At 43.9% G+C, this 22,022-nt stretch overlaps 1 protein-coding gene across 8 annotated transcripts in view; it reads right to left on the bottom strand.

Moving 5' to 3' along the window:
• Positions 1 to 17,074, bottom strand: part of KALRN (kalirin RhoGEF kinase) — a 464,979-nt gene extending 447,905 nt beyond the window's left edge. For 2 of the 8 annotated variants that reach the window (XM_057368576.1, XM_057368577.1), the window contains exon 1: positions 16,906 to 17,055. In XM_057368576.1, coding sequence (XP_057224559.1) covers positions 16,906 to 16,978 — 73 coding nt within the window. In that variant the 5' untranslated portion in view covers positions 16,979 to 17,055. Of the gene's footprint in view, positions 1 to 16,905 lie in introns of all 8 variants that reach the window. The other 6 variants (XM_057368580.1, XM_057368578.1, XM_057368583.1 and 3 more) reach the window with 4 other exon arrangements.
• Positions 17,075 to 22,022: the final 4,948 nt, after the last annotated feature.

Here is a 22,022-nt window from a genome sequence, read left to right as displayed (position 1 = left end):
GAAGGCCATGAGCAGCACAAAGTCTGCAGCCTGGGCAGGCAGCTGCCAGCTCCAGAGGTCTAATGAGGACTCTTGCCCCAGCTACATCAATAGCTTTTGGCAAACCATTTTCTGCCTCAGTTCCTCACATTCATGGAGGGGAGATGATGACAGCATTCTGTGTTCATAACTGTTACATGAACTGCTTTAAGTGCTATTATTTTACAGGGCTTTTTATCCACAGCCAATTACCCAACACTCAGAGGGAAACTGAGGCACAGAGCAACACTAATTGCCTRATGTCATCCAGTAGGCCAGAGTAGAAGCAGAGCCTTCATCTCCAGAGCTCTACATTATCCTCCAAAGTTATCTACAACCTTGGTACCACAAGGCAAAAATTAGCTTGCTGTTTGTCCAGCACTGTCAGGTGGCATGATACTTGTGTTACTTCTGCTAACACTGCTGTTTAGCTGGCTTGCTGTTGCTCTTGTTCCTGCAGAGAAACATAATAYTGGATTTGTAAAATCACACTGTATGTGAAGACACTGTGATGGTAAATGCAGGATTATTGTCTCACTGCAGGCTCCAGCAGCAGGGAAAGCTGGTGATGATGTGGGCTGCTCACAGTCTTAACACAAGAAGCTTTAATGACGACAAGAGGAACACAGAACAAGAACACCAAGAGCTTTACTTTTCACAGCAGCAATCTTTTCTCTYAGGATTACTCTAAGGCAAAAGAATCCTTGTTCTGCAATGGATCTGTTTTCACAGCAAGGGGATAACTGATATTTAAGATGAGCAAGAATAATTGAGGAACCKTCTGGTCTGACATAGATCAGAAAAAGTGATATGCATAGTAGAATTAAAAGCCTGGATTCCAAATTATGGTTCCCACCTAAAAAGGTACAACTGTTTCACCTCACAGGAATGCAACACTCCTTACTCCTTCATGCCCCCTTACTGCCTTACTGGAGGCATTCCTATTGCAACACTGCCACTTGTAAATGGAACTTGGGGATTCCCACAACTTTAGGATGAATATTTGTGGCTGCAGCTAGATGCACTGACACCAGRAAAGTAAACCCTTAGAAGCATCAAACTGTCAGATAAAGCATTCCAGACTTCACCTCAGGGAGTCTCAGGAAAGTTAGAGATGCAGAAGCTTTAAGAGCTCTTGTCAGAAGAGCTTGCAATTCAGCTGCTGCACCCTGCTTTAACCCTCTAACAACGCAACACACAAAACAGCAGGAGAGGGCTGAGATATTGGGAACTCAATTCCAGTCAGCACCAGAAAAAGCACTGGTTGGTTTGGGATGCTGGAGACAATCAGAGGCTGCCTTTCTCCTTCTTTGCATAGCAGGTGCTGGCTCCCAAGCCTCTTATCAAGCAGTGCAAATAGGGAAGCTCTGTCTGACAAAGACACAGTGCTTAACCATTTACTGACTCCTTTAATAACAATAACATCGTTGTAAAATTACATTTTCCAGCTCCTCTCGTGCTGCAGACTGCAGCACACTTTGCCATCTGAAACAATGAGCTCTGACGTGCTGGACCCACGTGCAGCTGGACAGGAAGAGCTGAAGATCCAAGGAGGTTTCCTTTAGGCACAGGGGCTGGGGTGTGACGCAGGGGAAACCCGTGTGTTCCCGGACAGCTCTGGTAGCAGCCGGGAAGGATGGGGTGCCTGGACATGGTGTCTGCATGTGCTGTTCCTGACACAGCTGCCAAAGACAGTGTTTATTTTACCTTAAACAAAGCAAGCGACATTATGCAAAGACAAGCAGAGGTGCTAAGAATGATACAATCTTCACACTGAAGCCCTATGGAAGAGTCATACATACAAATTACCTCTCCATAGGAAAATGCAGCAATTCATGCAGTCAAATTCAGCAACTACGCATGCACACCGGCGCTGCAAAGCATAACCTCAGGGTAGATGTGGAAAAGCAAGAGAAGAAAATAGCCCCCAAGAGGAATCTGGGCAAGACATAGAAATGCAGCCTTCCTTTCCAGAAATTGTTCASGGAATGACTTATTTGCACCAACAGCTTCAAAACTATGAACCTCAAACCTTWGCTTCAAAAATAGTGCATTTCCAATAGCCAAGTGCCACTTAGGGGCTCAAATGAATAGGTGCCAACAACAGAGCCTTTTGCACCTACTCATCCATGGAGGCTTTATATCTAAAAATCCCATTTGTCAGCAGAGTCTCAGCAGGACTTCAGTATGATAAAAACCTCCATGACAAGTCTTAAACTTACAAATTAACATATTCATTTACTTATCCATGTGTAAAAGTRTATCGCTTGGACAGCTTTCTTGAGCATCAATACCTAATCCAAAGCCATCCATTACAGCTTTCCCATTAGTTCCTGGATTGAGAAGCAACTCAAGTTACTTCAGCACAACTGAAATATTGTGTAGAATTATRCCATAGAAATACTGAGACAGTTTCAAGAGACTGAATACAAGGTTTATATTCACTCCTACATGCCGAATGCCTCCTACAAGGAAGTACAAGCCCAGGCTGGTGCCTGCCAAAATCCCACTGTGTRAAGCTCCCGTGCCATTGATGTTAAGAGGAGCTGTGCAAGGACCTGTCCAGACAAGGCATCAGGGACTGATGCGGCAACAGCCCCTGGCTTTCTGGATCAAGGGTGTTCAAACTTCATTCACTGTAGTTAAAGAGGTTTCAATGTTTGGTGTTTTAAGGCCTTAATATAGTGTTTATATCTCTAACTCCATAACTAAGTTAAGGATGAATTAATCTTGCATAAAATCTTTGGTCATAGGGGATTTTGAAATTATTTTTTTAAGACATCAAAAGAACTGTAATAGTGTTTCACAAAAGATAACAGCCCCAACTCCAGACTCCCACTGCTTGAGGGGAAACAGGACAGCCAAGAAACTGCAATGTAACAAGTTCTATTTTCCTTAGCAAAAGATCYGCAACTTTCCACTACTGACACACAGAACAAGCAGGATTGAGAATAGAGAGAACAATTTGCTACTGTCTGATACAAAAAGCAGATAGGATTACAATCACAGAACAGCACACAGACACTCCTGTGGGTCCAGGCTGCAGCAACAYAACACGTGGGTGCTCCACACCAGTTCAAACCAGGTCATAAAATCCAATTCATCAAAATAACCCTTTAAAAATAGATTGCTACAGTTGGTTTCCTCTGGAATCTAACTGCTTCAGGCTCCTGCCCGAGSCACCGTTTCCAAGGTGTCCTCACACCAGAAGGAAAAGTAATGTCTAGGGAGGTTTTAATGCAGTTCCTGGAACACTTCTCAGGGAAAATACACATAGAGATTGGAAGAGCAAAAAGGGAGCCAGGAGAGGAGATGTTTCCAAAAGTYATTAGCTGCAGCTGCTAACATAGCTGCATGTCAGATTTACAAAAGAAAACAAAAAACTTTTAATCCTGCTTGCACCCTTAGTCTGCCCTCCACACTATCCTATTAGTTTCAAGACTTTCATTTTAATCTGTATAAAGTTTCTCTCTTGACCATTTGACATTCAACTACTTTGTGTGCAAACAGYAGTCACTGCATATCCCAGCAGCAGGACAAGAGGAAAAGGAGTGACAGACTGCCCCCAGAGCACTCTCTTGTTCAGTACAACAAATTGGAGGCCTATTTGGAWTGGGGACACATCAAAAAAAGAGCCAGGACATGGGTTTGCTACTTCTTGTCATCAGGGGCACAAAACTGAATGCAGGATTCAAGGWGTCTCATCAGTGTCAAGTACAGGGGATTAAACATTTCCCTGGTCCTGCTGGCCATGCTRTTTSTGATACARGCTGGGATGCCACTGACCTCCTTGGCTCCCTGGGCACACTGCCAGCTCATGGCAGCCCTCACAGTGCTGTGCTTTGCACTGGTAGCCAGCGAGGTGTTGATAAGAGGTTTTGGCAACCGCTGAGCAGTGCTCACAGCACCAACGCTGTCTCTCCCACATTCCATCCCCCACCAGTAAGCTTGAGAAGGGACATAGCCAGGACAGCTGACCCAAAAAAAAAAACAAAGGGATATTCCATACTGTATGATATCTGCTTAGCAATAAAAACTAAAAGAAGGAAGAAAGGGGGATCATTTGTTGTTTATGACTCCTGTCTTCTGGAGCAACCACTACACATTCTGAAGCCCTGCTTCCCAGGATTTGGCTGTAGATTGCCTGCTCACAGGAMGTAGACATTAAAGTATTTGGTTTTCCTTTGCTTATGTGTGCAACCTCTGCTTTATCAAGCTGTCTTTACCTTGATCCATGAGGGGTTTTTCTCCATCTTATTTTCTTCCCCCTGGCCTGAGGAGGAGAGTGACAGAGATGCTTGATGGGCACCAGCCAAGGTCAACCCACCTCAGGCATTTACAGGGGGAAGAGAACTCCCACATAAATCTCTACAGGCCTCAGACTGGTGATCACTGCCTGTGCTATACCTCCCACGGCTTCTGTCTCTAAAGATAACTTCCAAAGAGGAAACTTTCCTTTGTCCRTATATTCCCAAAGGAAGATGCAACGTGACTTTCTGTTTCTCAGTGTGAAAGTTACTCTTTGGAGTAGCACCTGATTAAAAGTCTCTACAATTGTCTCATTCACATGTTACACAGAGAACATTACTGGGCAAACATAGGTAGGATGTGCAATCAATCAGTGCTCTTCAGAAGGCCACGGATATTTAGTCTACCCTGGACAATGCCATGTTAAGCAAACATGTGGAACAGCAACTCAAAGGTTCTGCATTTGCTAGATATATTCCAAGAGGAAAAATGTACGAATTAAAATGAGAAAAAGGAAGGGAAATCATATACTATAGCTATACTTCTATTAAATTCGGCTGTAAGGAAGCAGTCAAGAGGTACCTTCCCGTGCTGCAGGTAACTAACATGCTCACAGGAGACATCCACAACATAAACTTCATGGCAGAGTAGCTGACTCTGCAGCAAAAAGGAGCCGAGTACTTGTAAACAACAACAAAGCAGGATCAGAGCTGTAAATGGCTCCTGACAGCACACTCTTCATGGAGAGATCTCTGTGAAATATGGAATATATTAGCAAACCTGGGCTGGAAAGCAAAGCATTCTTAGGTAGGTGGAACTTTTTAATAGCATGTCATTAAATCTCTCTTACATTTAGTATTTAATAGAGGTTACATTCACAGTAGCATGTTCATTACAAAAGAAAAGCACAGGGATCTTACCAAAGAGCAAACAGAATGGACCCACAGCCCAGGTGCCTTCTTTTGTCAGTGTTTGTGTACCATGGTGATRAGCAAAATCATGTGGACGTCAAATTGGAAATATCCCTACTCTGCTACCCATCTTCTTTGGCCCTATCCCCACACAAATCTGTCAGCTGAACACAGGCCAAAATTTCTGCCCATGTAAATTACTGTACTTCCTCTGCTGTCACTGGCATTGGGCCATTTTTTATACCAGCTGTGGCTCTGACCTACRTATATTTAAAAATAGGGTCAAGTGTAATAAAAATCTTAAGACCATTTGACTTCTTGGTGTGGACATAGGCAAGGGGTGTTAATCTCATTTCCAGGAGTAAAGCCAAGAAGTACAACCTATCTGTAGTAGGTCACTGGCATCCATATATAGGCACCCATACCAAGTAGTTTAAGAAGAGACAAGAGTTTGCACATCTCTCTGATTTTAGCTGTCACTTCAGCATGAACTTTTGAAAATCCTACAGTAAAAAGGGATTGGGTGTGCTTTTCCTGGCCCGTGTCCTGTCAACAGAAGGTGAAGCCATTCTGTGCTTTGTCAGAGTTTGCTCCGCCACCAGGATATGGACCTCTCAAGAATATGAACACCAAGTCCGTATAACCTCAGGAAAACCACTTACCATGCCTGATTTTCCCTRCTCTGTAGATGAGACTTCCCTATTTTACACAAAGACTGCAAAACTTTAAAAAGTGCTCTGAAATGCTGTACTAACTCTGTGTATTATTTCTAACTACTGTTATCTCCATTACCACTGCACACCAAGAGGAACTGAGGATGGCTGAGTCAAGCAAAGGAATTGYTCACTCTGCTGTATGTGAAGCACTTCTTGATTTTGGAGGTGGATGCTGTAGAAACTTGCCCTCTGTCTACCTGAGAAAGAATCACCAGACATTGGGTTTGAACTATTGCAAGTGAGCATCATAAGGCCCCCAGGCTGAAACATCATGATGGAGCTGAAGCTGGAACAAACACTGAAATCAATCCCARTTACAGAAACCATGTCTAAGCTTCCAGTAACACCTTACTGCACAGTTCAATGATGAAGACAACCAGCTTAAAAAAAAAAAAAATCCCACTATAAGGATTTACATGCTGGGAAGTGCCATTTTTACAAACTCCCATTACCACATGAATCAGTTTCAATTGATTTAAACTCATCCAACCAACAGGGTTTCCCCTCCAGTTTCAGCAAYGGACGTGTTTTAAACCAAGACATTGTTAAAAACTTTCTCCTGGCTCTAATAGTTCAAGACCGTCTCATTAGGAATCTGATAAATAACCTGAAGCAGCAGACAGATTACAGACTAGCAGRAATCTGTAAGAGATAGCTGACCTATTTAACACTACAGCTAACTTTTGAGCAGGACTGAGCTGAATAGGAGCAAGCTGTTAACAGGAGTTTCACACACCTTAGATCTAAGTCCTCTACACTCACAARATCATTACTATTTACCCGGTAGGCCTGACTTTCTCCTTCGGACTAAATTTATCTGAATGCTTCAGACTGACTCAATTAGCATCACTCCTGAACTCTCTGCCTTGGCACATAAAAGCAAAGCAGGAAAGTTAAATTGCTGTGAACAGAGTGGCAGCCAGATCCAAGGAGGTCGGCTCTCCATGACATATTTCTGTGAACAAGAGGCATTCAACATGAAGCAGAACACGCAAGGATTTTGGCTCTGTGTCTTCACTTCATGTGGAAATGCCTTCTCTTCACAGCATCAAAGCAAGGCAGATATCTGGTGTACCACTATTAAAAGACTGCAGTSTCATAATAACATTCTTCAATGGTGAGGGACATCTAGAAGAGAGAACCTTACTATTTTTCCTGTGTTATGGCTGCCTTACCCAGTCTGAGCATGGAACAYGCACAGGCTTTACCTGTTCCTTCCTTTCACTATGTACCTGGGCTATCTTTCTTTTTTTTTTCTCTAGCATGTCAGAAAACTGACCTTTGGCTTTCTATCCCAAAAGCTACAACTCCAATCAAACCTCTTATTGTCTCATTCCTGTGATTTCCTCTGGCTTCTGACCTTCCCCACACTGACATCAGCTGCTTCCCTTCCATGGAGGATGCAGGCTGTGATCCCTTTCCCAGCCAAGTGCCCTCCAGTTCTGAAGTGCTCTGTTAGGTAAYTTTATGGCATTCTTCCATGTTTTCCCTACAGCTTTATTATTTCTTCCCTATCTTTCTGCTTGTACCTTATTCTCYCAGCCATTCCTTCTGCTCTGCATCCAGGGCTTGACTCCGTAACTCCTCAGGCTTGTCCTTCAGACATGTTTAAAAACTAAAGCAAAATATGAATCTTTCGTCAAATCAATTCACAGTCAACTTAACAGCTTTTACCCCAAGTGCTCAATGGCAAGGATCACATTTTTGTTCAGTGTTCACGCAGCATCTGCTTCAAAAGGAACTARTCAGTGATTGAGACAGCAATACAAATAATAAACCCTGGTAGAGACCCATCATAGCATTATGACATCGTAGGTCCTATAGGAGGACACCCCAATTGGAAGCTTTATTGCATTCACTCACAATCTTTCAAATACTTTCAAGCACCCACAGCTTCAAAAGCTGAGCATTCTGGCAGGTACAGCACTTGAATGGCCTGCTAAAAACCAAAGGCAACTTGCTGAAAGCTTTCATCTGGAGTCTCCACTAAACTTGTCCCGTGGGAAAAGACAGTAGTAAACAGTGGAAGAGAAACACAGTCCAGATCCTTCCAGAGAAAGTAAATCTGCATCCACAGAGAACTGCATATTTCTTCCTAGCTATTATTTTTAACCTCTTGCAGATTTATTTTTACTTCAATTTAAATSTATCTGTTATATGCCATAACATTATTATTATGGGAGACACTAAAATAGCAAAGTCTTCTAGGCACTTGATACCTTTTTACAAAACAGGGAATTACAGCCAGCAATGACTTGACTGCTGCTCACCACAGCAGCYACCAATGCTTGTGACCCTCCCTTTCAGCCTTAATTCTCCTATAGCTCCTGTGTGGAGTTATTCACAAAGTTGTGGTGTGCCTTCTCTTGATGTTTAAATGGTTGGCGGAARGGAGGAGGGGCAGCAAGAGTTTAAATTTAAATTAATCCAATAAATTGGATTAATTAATTTAAATTAATCCAATTTATTGGAATGAACTTCTGATTTCTGCTACCAGTCTGTGGACACAGCTTTGGACTCACAGCCCACAGCTTTGAAGCCACTGAAGCCACAAGCTAAGCCTATACATCTCATACCACAAACTACCTGGGACACTTTAGAATCACAGAGCAGTTTGGATTGAAAGGGACCTTTAAAGATCATCTAGTCCAACCCCTGTACCACAAGTAGGGACATTCCACTGTCTCAAGTTACTCAGTCCCATCCACGCTTCCAGGGATGAAGCATCCAGAACTTTTCTGGGCAAGGTGCTCAAGTGTTTTATCACCCTCATYGTAAAAAATGTCTTCCTTATCTCTGGTCTGAACCTACTCTCTTTTACTTTAAAAATGAGGGTTCCTATCTTACTGCAACTGATCCTTTTCTGAGCCTTGTCTTCTCCAGGCTGAAGAACCCCAGCTCTCTCAGCCCTTCCTCATAGGACAGCTGTSCAAGTCCTCCGAACATTTTTACAGACCTAACCTCAAGGCTTTAATTCCATGTTTCACTAAACTGTTTCAAATAAGCAAAAGTTTGTTTGTGCAAGGGTCTCCGGCTTTGGCTTCATAGTGTACACTCTAATAAAACCAAGCAAATACATTTAAATAAATAGGTTTCATCTTTGATAATCAGCTCAGCTTTTCCATGCTCCAACACTGAGGAACATCTCTTCTTATAAAGTCAAGCTATGGTAGATTGTAACTTTGCAGTCCAGACAAACACGGCTGGCAAAGCTCTTTGTGTTCAGCTTGGATGCTGTTTGGTACAACAGTCTGACATTGACTTACAAGACCGGTGAAAAATAAGCACTGCTAATTTTACTAAGTGCCATGCCAGAGCCTCTGGGGGCCATGCGCTCACCTACCTTCCCACAGAGTAACAGGATTTGTTCCCAGCTAATAAAGTAGACTTCACTCAGCCAAGGAAAGATTTTACTTAGGATGTCCTCCTTCTTCATTACTGAATGATACATCCATGGCAAAGCACCGAAGTTGATAACATCTCTCAAATACATTTTTTCTGCAGTGTGGGGGATACAAGCCGATAATCCCTGCAGATCTCYTTTTTCTCCCCCATTGCCCCCGTGGTTTATCATGTCCAATTAGCCATCTGCCATGCCTGCACTGCCATACAAAGGAAGYCCCCTCTCCTCCTCCGCAGCCAGTCAGCGGGGCTATTGTCCCTGCTGACAAACAAGAATCAGACACTATTGTTTCCAGCTGACCATGCTGCTCCCAAAGTAGGCTGCCAGTTGCCACTAAAACAGCAGGAGTGCCAGGGTACACTCCAGGAGCCAGGAACCATGCCAACAGCACTGATATTACCAGTGAACCTATGCAAAGCACTTTTTGAAATACATACATATATACAGAGAGAGAGAGAGAGAGATTTTCTGATTTTAGGTAACAAACCAACGCGGGCCAACTACTGCCCTTTCTATCGCARTTGTACTGGAGCATGACTGACCTGCTGCCTTTACTGCTTCAGCAGGCAGTCACCTGGCAAAGAAAGGATCACAATCCCCAGAAGACAGTAACATCTTGGAGTCAAATCTTTCATTGCTATGTTTTTATTATTATTACTGTTTTAAAGATAAGGCAYGCCTTCTACCACTTCAGCACAGCTAATTCCACACACCAAAACTACCCTCCCTCACTCAAAAAAGTGTTTCAAAAACCTGAAAACTTCACCATGTCTACATGGGTACTAATTATGCAAGGAGGTTAATTCAATTTCTCTCACAAACAACATATATTCACCCTTCTTCCCAAGGCCACTGAACTAAAAGAAATGACCAGAGCAGCTGGTCTGCCAGTCACCAAGATGTTAAATTGAAGATCATTTCCTCTTATTATTCTCAGCAAAGCATGATGTGACCTTACACTAAAAACTACAGTCTACCTAATTATGGTAGTTTTGTTCCATCAGCGAAACCGAAATGCTCGTTCATATAATTAAGGTTATTAAAAAAGGAATTTCATTTTTAGTTTTAAAGGTAATTTGTTGCCTTGAAGTGGAAGTGAAGCAAATTAGACCTATGGACCTGAATGTTTTCACTTTGTTCAATTTGAAAGAAACAGAAAACACTCCTAGATTTTAGTAAGAAAGCCACATGTTGATAAGAGACAAAGAATCCCAGTAAACCATAATTTATTCTAGGCACTCATTACTGAAAATGAGCAAACAAAGTGAATATTTATATTTAGAAGTAGAAACATTATTATCTTCTAAGCCCTTGATTAAGCAACAGAAATCACGTAAACTTCAACAAATGTTTTAAATGGTATTTAACACTCCTGCACTGAACATACACAATTTCAATATATCACTTTGAATGTTCACTGAATAGCTCAAAATAAAATAAATGAAAAGCAATAGAAACTAATGTGAATCCACAGTAATCACACAGGTTAGTTACTTTCACAAAGACTTTGTCTAAGTCAAAGACTTTGCTCTAAGTCTTTGTCCTGGATACAAACACAGGGGTCACTCTGAACCAAATACAAAATWCAACATGAAAAGGTAGATATTTTACTGAAATGTTACTCCATTCTTAGCATGAAATGCTCTGAATCCCATTTCAACACACTGCAGGCCACATATCACACAGGTGACTGACTTAAACCTAGATTTAYGATTGCCATTGCCGTGCCTGGCCAAGTTCTGTTTTCAGTTACATCTTGAAAACTCCCAAGCAATTCCTCTGAAGTTCTCTGGATCTGTACAGCAGTAACATAATCCATCCTAGAAGCGAGTGGGAAAGAWATAATTCAAAATATTATGACTTCTTTTTTTTACAGTCCTTTACACTTTAAGGCTCTCCATTTAGACAATCATATTTGACTTCTCTTTTCATATCCAGGTCTCTTTTGCAAAACGTGTATTGGAATATCCACTGTTATTCTTGCCAGATTCTCTAGGCAAAACTCCCCAAGTGGCAGAGTCCCTTCAGTTAAACACAGGGTGCGTGAGCCATGCAAGGCTGTAAAACGGGAGTTGTTTATCCAAAGAAATATTAAAAGCAGGACACCAGTCCAAATCAAACAAAAGCACAAATACCTCTAAGTCGTTTCATGACTTTAAGTTCCAGCCGTAAAAGGCACAGTGCTATGGGTTTATAAGGCCTAATACTCCATAAGTATTTTCTTTGATGTAACTATGAAGTACTTAAAATACCACTGGGTACTGTATGGTACATGTCACCATGGAGCAATAAAGCTGCTATACATCCATAATCAGCCTTTCCAGAGACCATAAGGTCACAGCAGCTGAAACAACAGAATACTTCATTTCCAACYTTCAAGAGGCCCAGAGCACCTGTGCAGCCAGAGGACTCCCTAAAAGCCTCTTAACATGGGGGTGTGCCTGGAAATTACAGCAAAGAAAACCCATCAAAGCCACTCCCATTTTTAAAACCTCACGTTTCCCCAGCAGGTTATTATTATGGGACTTGATAAAGTCCAATATGGGACACAGGTGATAGGAAAGAGTGATAGTTATATTTGCCTGGCCAGGCTGGATACTCACTTGTATCCATACCACTCATCATTCCAAGACAGACACAGCCATCTCATTCCACAAGTRAAATGGACTACACAAACACCACAAGAGTTCCTCTTTTGTGATGACTTCAGGATTCTTTTCGTCTTTCAGAGCCTCAACCCAAAAACACAGTGTAGGCAACAGGTTCCCCCCTACAACTTCTGTAGGTGCCGTATCAAGCCTCATTACAGTGCCTGTGCTCCAAGCTTATGTTCCCTATTCCTCCTTGTCGTGGAAATCAAGGATTGTGAACTTCAGTACAGATGAGCTCTGAACAGTAGACAGGTGTGAAAGGTCTCTTCCTCTGGAAGTAATTATGTTCAACATTAATTGAATGAATATCAAATAGACTAAGTATCTTTCTACTGGCCTACACAATGCAATCTCATCCAGAATAAACACGTAACTGTCAGATAGCATCCCTGTTGCCCTATACATACTTATGAGTGAGAAGGAAGGAAACAGTATGGGAAGAAATGTTCTTCTGAACATAAATCACTCATTTAAATTGCTCCCTTCCAGCACTAGACAAAAAAAAAATCCTTCTTTTTTGTCACAAGACCCCTCAATCCAGCAGTTCCTGCTCCATTTCTCATCAGCAACTGCATGGCAAGAGGGGGAAAAGGGCAGTCATTGCCACCAAGACCTCTTGATTCACCTTTATGTCCTTTCCCATATCTACATGAAAATTCCTGAACTAGCAGATCTGCCTCAGAGAGTCCTGAGGTGGAGGAGATTGGACAACCACAGGGCAGAGCCACAGCCTTCCCCATGCACTGGAGAGGCTTGGGGGTACCTGGTTCCCACCTGTAGTGAAACAACTGTCCTCCTCCCCCAAGCCAATCACATGGAAAAATAAAGAACACCTACATCAGACAATAAAGAAAGAAAATAACAAAACTCACATTCCTGACAGGGTCAGAGGTCAAAGCCTCCAGAGAGCAGTACCGATTTTGATTAAAAGCATCACCCCAAAGAACACAGGAGTTTTCCAAGTGGTAGGACAGACCTGACAGTCTTTTCTGCAGCAGAGCCTCCTCTGTYAGCACACATTACCAGATCAGGCTTCATGAATTATAAAGTCTCAAGTTAAGGAAGCCAGGCATCACACCAACATCTCACCCCTAGTGACAACTCAATTGAATCAATTCACTTGCTCTACGAGGAGACACTTGAGTCCATCAGCCTCAAGGAGCACTTCTCTGCTGACATCATTTCAAGCACATCTTTTGATCAAACAGCCTGGCCAATGCCAATCATTTAAAGTTATTTAAGAGCAGAACTGCCAGTCACTCGTGCGCAAATGAACAACACTAGAAGTACAGCTGGCTGAAAAGCAGAGAGCAAACAGAATAATTCATTGCATSCAAAGGAGATGGAACTATGTCAATTTTCAACTCACTCACAAGAAGTRTCAATGACAAAGTCAGGATCTTCATATTAGCCACAATCAATGTTAAGTGCCAGAAAAAATAAATTAGAAAATAAAACTGTACCTGCTAGTGCAYAAGAAATATTGATGACTACTTCTGCTAGTAATTGGTAGTTTRCTAAATTGTTCTGTCACYRACCTCTATAAATATTAAATTTTTTGGTAAAGGTTTTCCTTATGTGTTTTACCCGTTTCCAAAACAGACTGCAGAAATTACTGCAGCTTAACCAAGAAGCTAAAACTTTCTCCTGTGTCTGTGTTGGAGGGRTATCTCTTATTTGTACACTTTGCAAAGTGACATACTTTATGATTGAAACTAAGTATTTGGATTCCATTCCTCACTACAGAAAAGTTTCAGTACACATTTAACACAGACTATTAACGTTCCAGAGAACTTGGTCGTATTTTACCAGTCAAAAAAAAAGACATAAGAAACTTGGTAAGGCATACCTAGGGATAGATTCGGTTTTTGACTTAAACATAAGCTCAAACAGAAGCGATAGACATCATGCAGAAATTGCTGCTACAATTCAGCAGATGGTGTTATCCTACAAATCAGAGATGGAGACTGCAACAGTAATTTCTGCCCTTCATGTCCCTCTAATTATTAATTTTTATCCCAATTACATGGGATTGATTCTCTAAAAGAGAATTCCTGAATTTCTTACTGCATGTATAAGATGGAGAAAATTAGAATAGTCCCTTTCCAGTCTGGGAGGTTTTAACTGACTGCCAGCATCAACTAMAGAGTTTTTAAATCCACCCTTTTCTTAAAAGTCATTCCTAGTTCTCGTAAACATAAGCACCATTATCACTTCGTGTTAATTTCTCCAGCTGGACTTTGCAGGTACAGCTCAGAAAGCTGCTCTCTCAGGTGTCCCCGCTGCTAAGGGACTGGTACCTGGAGTGTTTGGGCGCTGCTGGGGAGCTGCTCGGTGAGCGGCGCCACTCCCAGCATGAGCCTCCTCTGCCGGTACCAGGGAGCAGCCTATCGATCCTCCCGGCTCAGTGCAAAGCCCGGCTGRTTGCTAAAAGCCTCTGACAGAGGTTTAGTTGTTTTGAGTCCGTTTTTTAAACKGAGAATGATGAATTCATGCTTTTCTATGTGATAACTGTGAATTTGGGAAGAGTTTAGCCTGTTTAGTATACACTTGTGTTATTAGAGCAGCTAATCTTTTCAAACCTTCAAATCTTTCAAAATATAGATTCATTTTTCAGTTGATGTATGTAAGACAATAGTTATGCTTTACAAATCCAGAATACGAGTCAGGACATGGTATAAATGGAAAAAATCGTATATCAAGGGAAAAAGAATGCTAAGTCAATGCAGGTCTCGGTAGCTTTTACAAATCAGACCTCATCTCACAGTCCTTACTCAGCCAGGATTACTATTGTCAGCCTGAGAGGTGTGGGAGTCAGTTGTGCCCTGGCTACAATTGTTCTCTCAAGCCCCACATCAGCTGTTCTCTCTGYCATCCATTAAACCCAACTTCACACAGGCACAGCAGCAGCACACAAACCCCAGAAGAAAACGGGCCCCAAACACCACAGAGAACCAATACTGTCATACCACACAACTCATACCTTTTCCCCTCTCCTCAGGGATGTTGCCAGGCCACTCTAATAGCAGACAGCCAAAAATAATTACTTATAGTTAGGAGGTTTTTTTTTCACATCATCTTTTTGGAAACAAGATGCTACATAATGGTGCAGAAACATGAATTTTGCCATCTTCTGTGATGAAGCTCAAGGTAAAGCGGACAACCATCAGGGATGGCCTATGCATACATGCTTCAGTGCAAGGACAGGACCTAGGCACCTCTTCCAAGTCCAGGTTCCTGTAATTTTATTTCCTCTAGAAGCAGAAGTGTTAGGAGAGTCTATGAAATCTCTGAGCTGAATGTATAATGCAGGTTACAAGTGTATTCAAGAATCTACAGGTGAAATTTCAGGTGAAAGAGGCAGCTTTGGAGAAATGCCTAGCCACATGGCTCCCTGTGCTTTTCCCTTGTTTAGGAATACCTTTTTATATGAACTAGACAGATTTGACTCTCTCCAAATTCAATTCTGCTAACATGCTTATGTTGAGAAAGCAGTGCCACAGAGAAATGATTCAGCTTTGGGTGAAGGAGGGGAGAGAGTGAAAAGGTAGGGGGRAGCCTTAATTAACACGTTCCTTTTAAAAGGAAAATTGGTGGGTTATTTTGCTTTTATTTTTTTCTAACAAAWCTGTCATTATTGAGACTTAGGAAATTATCTTGTAAGCAGGTATGTTATCAACAGGCCAATATTCTATGGCTTAATGACTTGTGGATCATAAGATACACACAGCCAGACCTTATTATACTTATCCTCTAGATCAAAGGGTTTTCACATAAATGGGGTGCAGTCTACCATAGCAGGGAGCTGCTGCAAGCCTTCAGGATTTTACTTCTTTAAAGTTTTGATGATTACATAATCGCTTTTTTGTAACTGGAGCTCAAAGCATTGTGTGTAGCTAATGAGCAGGTAGAAAAAGAAAAACAGCTGAAAAGCAGGGTCTTGACAAACAGCTGTGGCAGTAAGTGTCAGTCCTAGCCCAAAAGGGTCAATYCCCTTATGAAACAACTACTTAATCCTTTACAATTTTTAATTAAAAATCTACCAAGAAGATTATAAAACTTTCTTAAGATTTTGACGGGGGAAGGGAGGAGGGAGGGAGGTGTGTCATGCAGACCACAAGTTGCTTCAGTTAAGATGATCACCCTATGCAAAGCCATGTTTCAGAGCTGTGGGGGCTCCCACACAAACACCACCTCACAAATGGGTGATGCAGTGGAGACCCCAGCACGTACCTATTGCCCACAGAATTTAATTAACCACTGCTTCATCAGCAAAGGCCCCCTATGCTCTGCTGTAGTCCAGCTACACTTTGGCCGCACTTCAGCATCCTCTGAATCGGGAGAGTGAAACAGGGCTCTCACCCAGCCCTGAGCTACTTAGCGAGCCCGTCTCGGCGAGGTCAGCACCCGCGGCGGGCTGCGGGCGAGCGCTGCCCAGGGCGCCTCGGCACTCACTCACTGCCCACCCGAGGGCGGCAGAAGTAGCGCCCGGCGCTTCGCCCGGCTGGACCGGGGCAGGCGGGGCAGGCAGCCAGCTCCGCTTCCAAATACCAGCCGGTACCCGGGTGGCCGCCGCCGCCGCCCGGGGCGGGGGCCCGGGGGGACCCAGCCGGCGCTGCTTCCCGCGAGGGTGACAACGCGGCAGCTCTCCCCGAGCATCCCCGCGGGGCTTTTGTGCCTGCTTGGGGCGGGGGCCTGGCCGGTCCTCTCCTGAGGCGGTGGGAGCGCAGCCCCGCGGTAGCATCCTCCCGGGGGCGGGAGGGGCGACAGGGGCACGGACGTACAGAGGGGCTGCGGCGGACAAAGCAAAGAGGCAGGCGGGGACCCCCTCCATCCCCTCTTCTCCCCTCCCCGCGGCTCCGCTGCTGGCGGTGCCCGCGCCGMAGCCGCCAGCCCCGCATCCCGCGGCGGAGGTAGGGCCCGGCGCTGCCCTGGCCCCTTCCCCGCGGCTCCCCTACCTGTTCGGAAGAAAGCATCCACCTCGGAGTCAGGGACAGCGCCTTCCTCCGCCGCCCCTTCGGCGGGATTCATGGCTGGGGGAGAGGCGGCGGCGAGCCCGGCAGCTGGTAATATCCAGTGAGTTAGGGAGGAGGAGAGCCGAGAGAGAGAGAGAGAAAAAGAGGGAGGGAGAAGAGGAGGGAGGGAGGGATGGAGGCGCGTTCAGCTGCGAGCCCAACCGAGCGCCGCTCGGATCATCCCTTCCGCGGTGCCTGCGGGGCGGCTGCCCCGGGGCTGGGCTGCGCTGCCCCCGGGCTGCGCTGGGCGGTGCGGCCGGGGCGGGGTGCCGGTGCAGAGCCTCGCTGCCGCCGGCCCCCTCCTCTCCACCCGCTATTGTTCCGACCTGCTCCGCTCCGCTCCGCTCCGCTCCCCCCGCCGCGGCCGCTGCCCCTCGCCGCGCTGACAGCCCGGCCCGGCCCCCGGCGGCCGCCCCCGCCGCTTCCCTGCCGGCACTTCCTGAGCCAGGCCGGGCGCCGGCCGGGGAGGCTGTGGCGCCCCCCGCCGCCGGGGCAGCCCCTCTGCGGGGCGCGGCCGCTCCGGGCGGGGCGGGGGTCCGGCCGCTCCGGGCGGGGCCAGCCGGCACAGGTGCGGGCACAGACGCCCCGCGGGGGCCRGGAAGGAAATTTTTTTATTCCCTACCCTTGTGCGCTTCGCAGTCGTATCGCTGTGCATCCCCGGGCTGCTCCGCTGCCATGTCTCCCCTCTGATTAGCAGCCGCGGGGGCACGGCGCGACGCTCGGCTGTCAGCTGGGCAGGTACTCGGGGGGCGAAGGTGAAGGCTGCTGTGGTTATATGGACAAAAAAATTATTCTTTGTTTTGGGGTTAAGTAGAGGGGTTAGGGKTTTTTTACGTTCGGGAGCTGTGGGGCACGATTGCTTTGGAAACGATCAGCGAAACTGCATGTTGTTGCAGGTATGCCTTCATATTTTATTCTTTACAGTCCTTGGTGACTAGAGAGCCAAAAAGGAGTTTGGAGAGCCAAGATTCTGGTCCCAGCTCAGACATCGATTCTGCTCGCTAAATTATTTTCTCTACTGTAGCTTCAATATTTGTGATTTGGGATAGTAATTGTCTCAAAAGGAGTGCTGTGAGGAATACTTGTTTGTACTTTGTTAGCTGCTGAGTTAAATGTTCTTCCCCGAGCTCAGCTATCTAGATTTCAAGCACAGACAGGCAGAGATAGACAAAGACAGATGTTTGCCATTTGGGCACTTTCTTCGCCCGTTCACCTATTTCAAGTTTCCCCAGCTCCTCATCCGTCTATAATCACATAACAGCTCCAAAATAAGCTTGAGGAGAAATGCTGCTTTTTCACCTATTCAAACCACCATTGTAAAACAGGAATGTTACTCTCACACCCCACAATTGTTCATCTTTGCTTCCTCTCCCATTAGAAAGAAAAAGCAACTGTTGGTGTGAYGACCCCTCTGGCTGTATTACCCTRGGATAACCCATCCTTGCTGCAAAATCCCATCCATCACTATCAAGAACAGAAGTCTTTTAGCCTGGATATCCCTGTGGCCTCARTGTCTTTATCCTGTAGGGATAATGCCTAATCATCACTCATTTGCCATTGAAAATCTCTGATGTTTAAGGATCTTGAGGGCAAAACATCTCCAAAAACCTGGTCAGCACAGGGGGATGCACTGGAGTACTTCAAAAGAGGTGTCAGCCTAGTGCATTATAAGAAAGAAAATACTCTGGCTAGCAGAAGTGTCAGAGCCAAGTGGTTGTAAGTGATGCTGTTTGGATCAGTTCTCAATCTGTAGGTAGTTTAGCAGTTGAAGCTAAACCTTTTCTGTTTCAGCCCAGATTATTTTAGATACCAGAGRAGCATGGGTTTTCTCCACCTGATAAAACATAGGGGAAGGCTAGATTTGGATATATATTGCACTTGATAAAACGCCTGAAAATTTCTCTGCAGAAATTTAACTGTCAAAATGGTACTGACYAGGCAGGATGAGCACAAAGGTCTCAGTTTTATCTCCTCTGACCTTACTKTATACTACTGGGATTGGAACAGAATCTCTAAATCTCATCACTGAATATTCACTAGCCCAAACCAGATTTGCTCCCCAGGAATCTTACAGGCTGATTTAGGAGTGTGAGCTTGGTAGCTGGGAAGAATGTGGTTTCCTTATGAAACACTTTGAATCCACTCAGAATTTGGTACAACCTGGTGGTTTTTAGAGTTAAAGCATTCTGGAGCATCATTAGAATCTAGACAGGAGTTACCCATAAGCAAGGAAGGTTTAGCAATCATCCAAAGGGAATTATCGTTGTCAATGATGGACAAATTTATATTCTCCTTTCATTAGGAATCCTGCAGAGGTGTCCTACAGCATCAGTTTTAGGAATCCTATAGGCTACAGAAAGCATATTTGTCTGTATAACCTGCAATCAAAGGTGTTARAAAACATTGAGGGAGGGAGTGCAGTTTATTTTGCTGGCCTGCCATACCAATGCCTACACAGATTCCTGGTAATGATTAAACCAGTGAAAACACTCATACTTAACCATATAAAATACTAGTATCTTCTGAAAACAAATGATTTTTTTTTCTTCCCAGAAAAGCTTCATTARAACATGAATGATCCCATATCTCCCATAATTTAAAACAAATGGGGATTTCCACTTTTTAAAGAATAAAGGTGTTTGGAGGGATTTTTTGTTAGTCTGTCAAGACTTAGCCATGCCTTTTTCTTGCTCATCTCTGCTGTGTAAGACACAGCAAGTTTGTCCTTCTCTGCTGGCAGCTCCACTGGCCAGGGAAGCCCTGCACAATATATTCACTGTTTTCATGGGTTTATCATTGAAGCAGCAGTCCTGTTGTCACTTTTTCCTCACACCTCTCGTATGCACACACCATAGCAATGCAGGATGGGCAGTACTACAGTCCAATATCAGTAAACTTTTGTGGAAACCCAGGCACTGAGTGAAAATACTGTTTTTATTAACACTGCAAGCAGAACAGGGCTGTCACTGTAAAATATCATTAACAACTAGGAACCACTGTGACTTCAGTTCAAGTCCCAGCAATGAGTTTACAGTTTTTGTTGTTCAAAGAAGAGCTGTTAAATATAGAATGAAATACTATCTGCAATATATAATTCCCTTTTTAGATATAATGCTGAAGGCACCTACAGYTTCCTTGAAAAGCAAAACACAGGAAAAAACCCTGTAGAATTACGTAAGCCAAAATACAGTAGTTTCACTGACAGACAYTGCTTTAATCTTTTGCATGGCTCTACTTGACAAATACCTCAATCCATACCAAACAACTTAGTTTAACTAGGTACGAATGTTTTTCTTTTTGACAGCCCCTAAAGCTGCTCAAAGATCAGAAACTGTCACACAGGCTTTTGATATAAGGCCTCTKCTACAGTCAAGTTTTCCAATGGGATAGCAATAGGTGGCATCTGAGATGAAACATTTTTTAGCTAAATCTCATGAGCTTGCATGCGACAGGATGGGAGGAGGGAGAAGAATGTGAACAAGAAATCAGTAAAATTCATCTTTCCAAKACAGCAGATCCAAGACAGGAGAAATATATTTGAAGGCTCTAGGACAACTGCACTGCTGGAATCAAACAGAACACTGAGAAGGCACCTACAAAGGGGTGTCCTGCACAAAGGCTTGGGAGTCCAGGGCTACATAGTACATGRGCCAAGAGTTGTCATTCAAAAGGGACAGGGAGAAAAACCATCCTGCCAGGTTTAGCAGGCAAGCTGCAGTCTGCAAGGTGCTGCAGAGACCATTTCTTGAGTAGAAAGTCCTTCCCATTCAGTGACACAACAATATCTAAATAGAGAGTGTTATTAGGTGGTGGGATCGAGAGAAAATCTGAATAGTAAAGCAGGAATATATAAGTTTTTTTAAGAACTTAAGGCTGCCTTGTTATTAAGTTATTTGCAGTTACATTCTGGGGTATGCAAAAAGAATTTTTCACACTCAGAGACCTGTTCAGGCCTATGTCTAGGAATTAGACTTGAAATTACTGTTCTCCTATATGGGACCAGACACAGTGGGGTGGAAATTTCTCTCTGTATTGTAGATTATCAGGCATCCTGCAAGGGAAAATCTTCAAATCCCCAGAAAAAGGGTGTTCAGAGAAGCCTGCAGGGCAGGATGAAGGAGGCAGAGGACATGTTTCATATGCTTAGACTCAAATGCCCATATATATGCCAAAGATTATTTCTGGCTCAACAGACAGCACGCACACATCAAGGCTGGCTTTGCAGCACCCACATGCACATTTATACATGTGGCTTAGCTCTACTGTTTTCTCAGATGTGAAACAGCTGTATGGGCAGGCATAGAGCTAGCTCTCATACCATACCAAAGTCCCTGTCCCAGTATCATCCCTACTCCTGGATTGCAGCTGAAGAGGCAATGTCTGCTCAGTTGCTGTCTCGGCTCCTGCTTTCAGAGCCAAGATAAATTCCAGTTTCCCCAAACTTGGACAGAAAGCTGAGCAATAATCACTTATCTACAARAACATCATCTCACCCTGAAGAAAGCAATAGCAATTAGCAATTAACAAAACAATTTTAAAAATACAGAATATTTTTATCACTGTGGCAGTGCAAAGGTTTACTAGTATCTGTCAGACAGACAAATGCATCTGCTCCATAAGTCTCAGAACTGCATTTGCCACTCTAGCCACAGAACCTTAGACTGAATTAGCAACAAGCAGAACAGCTGATGCATCCAAGAAGTTACAAGTCCTAGCTAAGTTTACAGATTTGAGTCCAGAAGAGCCAATAGTGACTGAAGCTCCTTTTCTCCTTGGTAACTGGATTCATTTGCTAAATAAGCTGCAAATAAGTGCCAGTGGATCACAGATTCTGTTWATCAATTAAATTAATAAATCTAAAYACAAAAGAGGTATCYCCCAGACAGGCTCMRTTTGCTACAGCAGGCTTGAAAAGAGAAGGTTGTGTTGGCCAAGTCTACACTGTACTTTTATGTACATAAAGAACACGAGTCTTAAGCACTATTAAGCTGGAACATTTTATTCTAACTAAGTTTTCTGCAAACTTTTAATCCTGATTCTGAAATTCTGCCAGATTCTTA

The sequence above is a fragment of the Malurus melanocephalus genome, unplaced genomic scaffold (assembly GCF_030028575.1).
Source record: "Malurus melanocephalus ecotype Western Australia unplaced genomic scaffold, MMel_1.1 scaffold_94, whole genome shotgun sequence".
Lineage (NCBI taxonomy): Eukaryota > Metazoa > Chordata > Aves > Passeriformes > Maluridae > Malurus > Malurus melanocephalus.
Note: the sequence above shows the minus strand (reverse complement) of the source record. Positions and strands in the feature narration are given on the sequence as shown.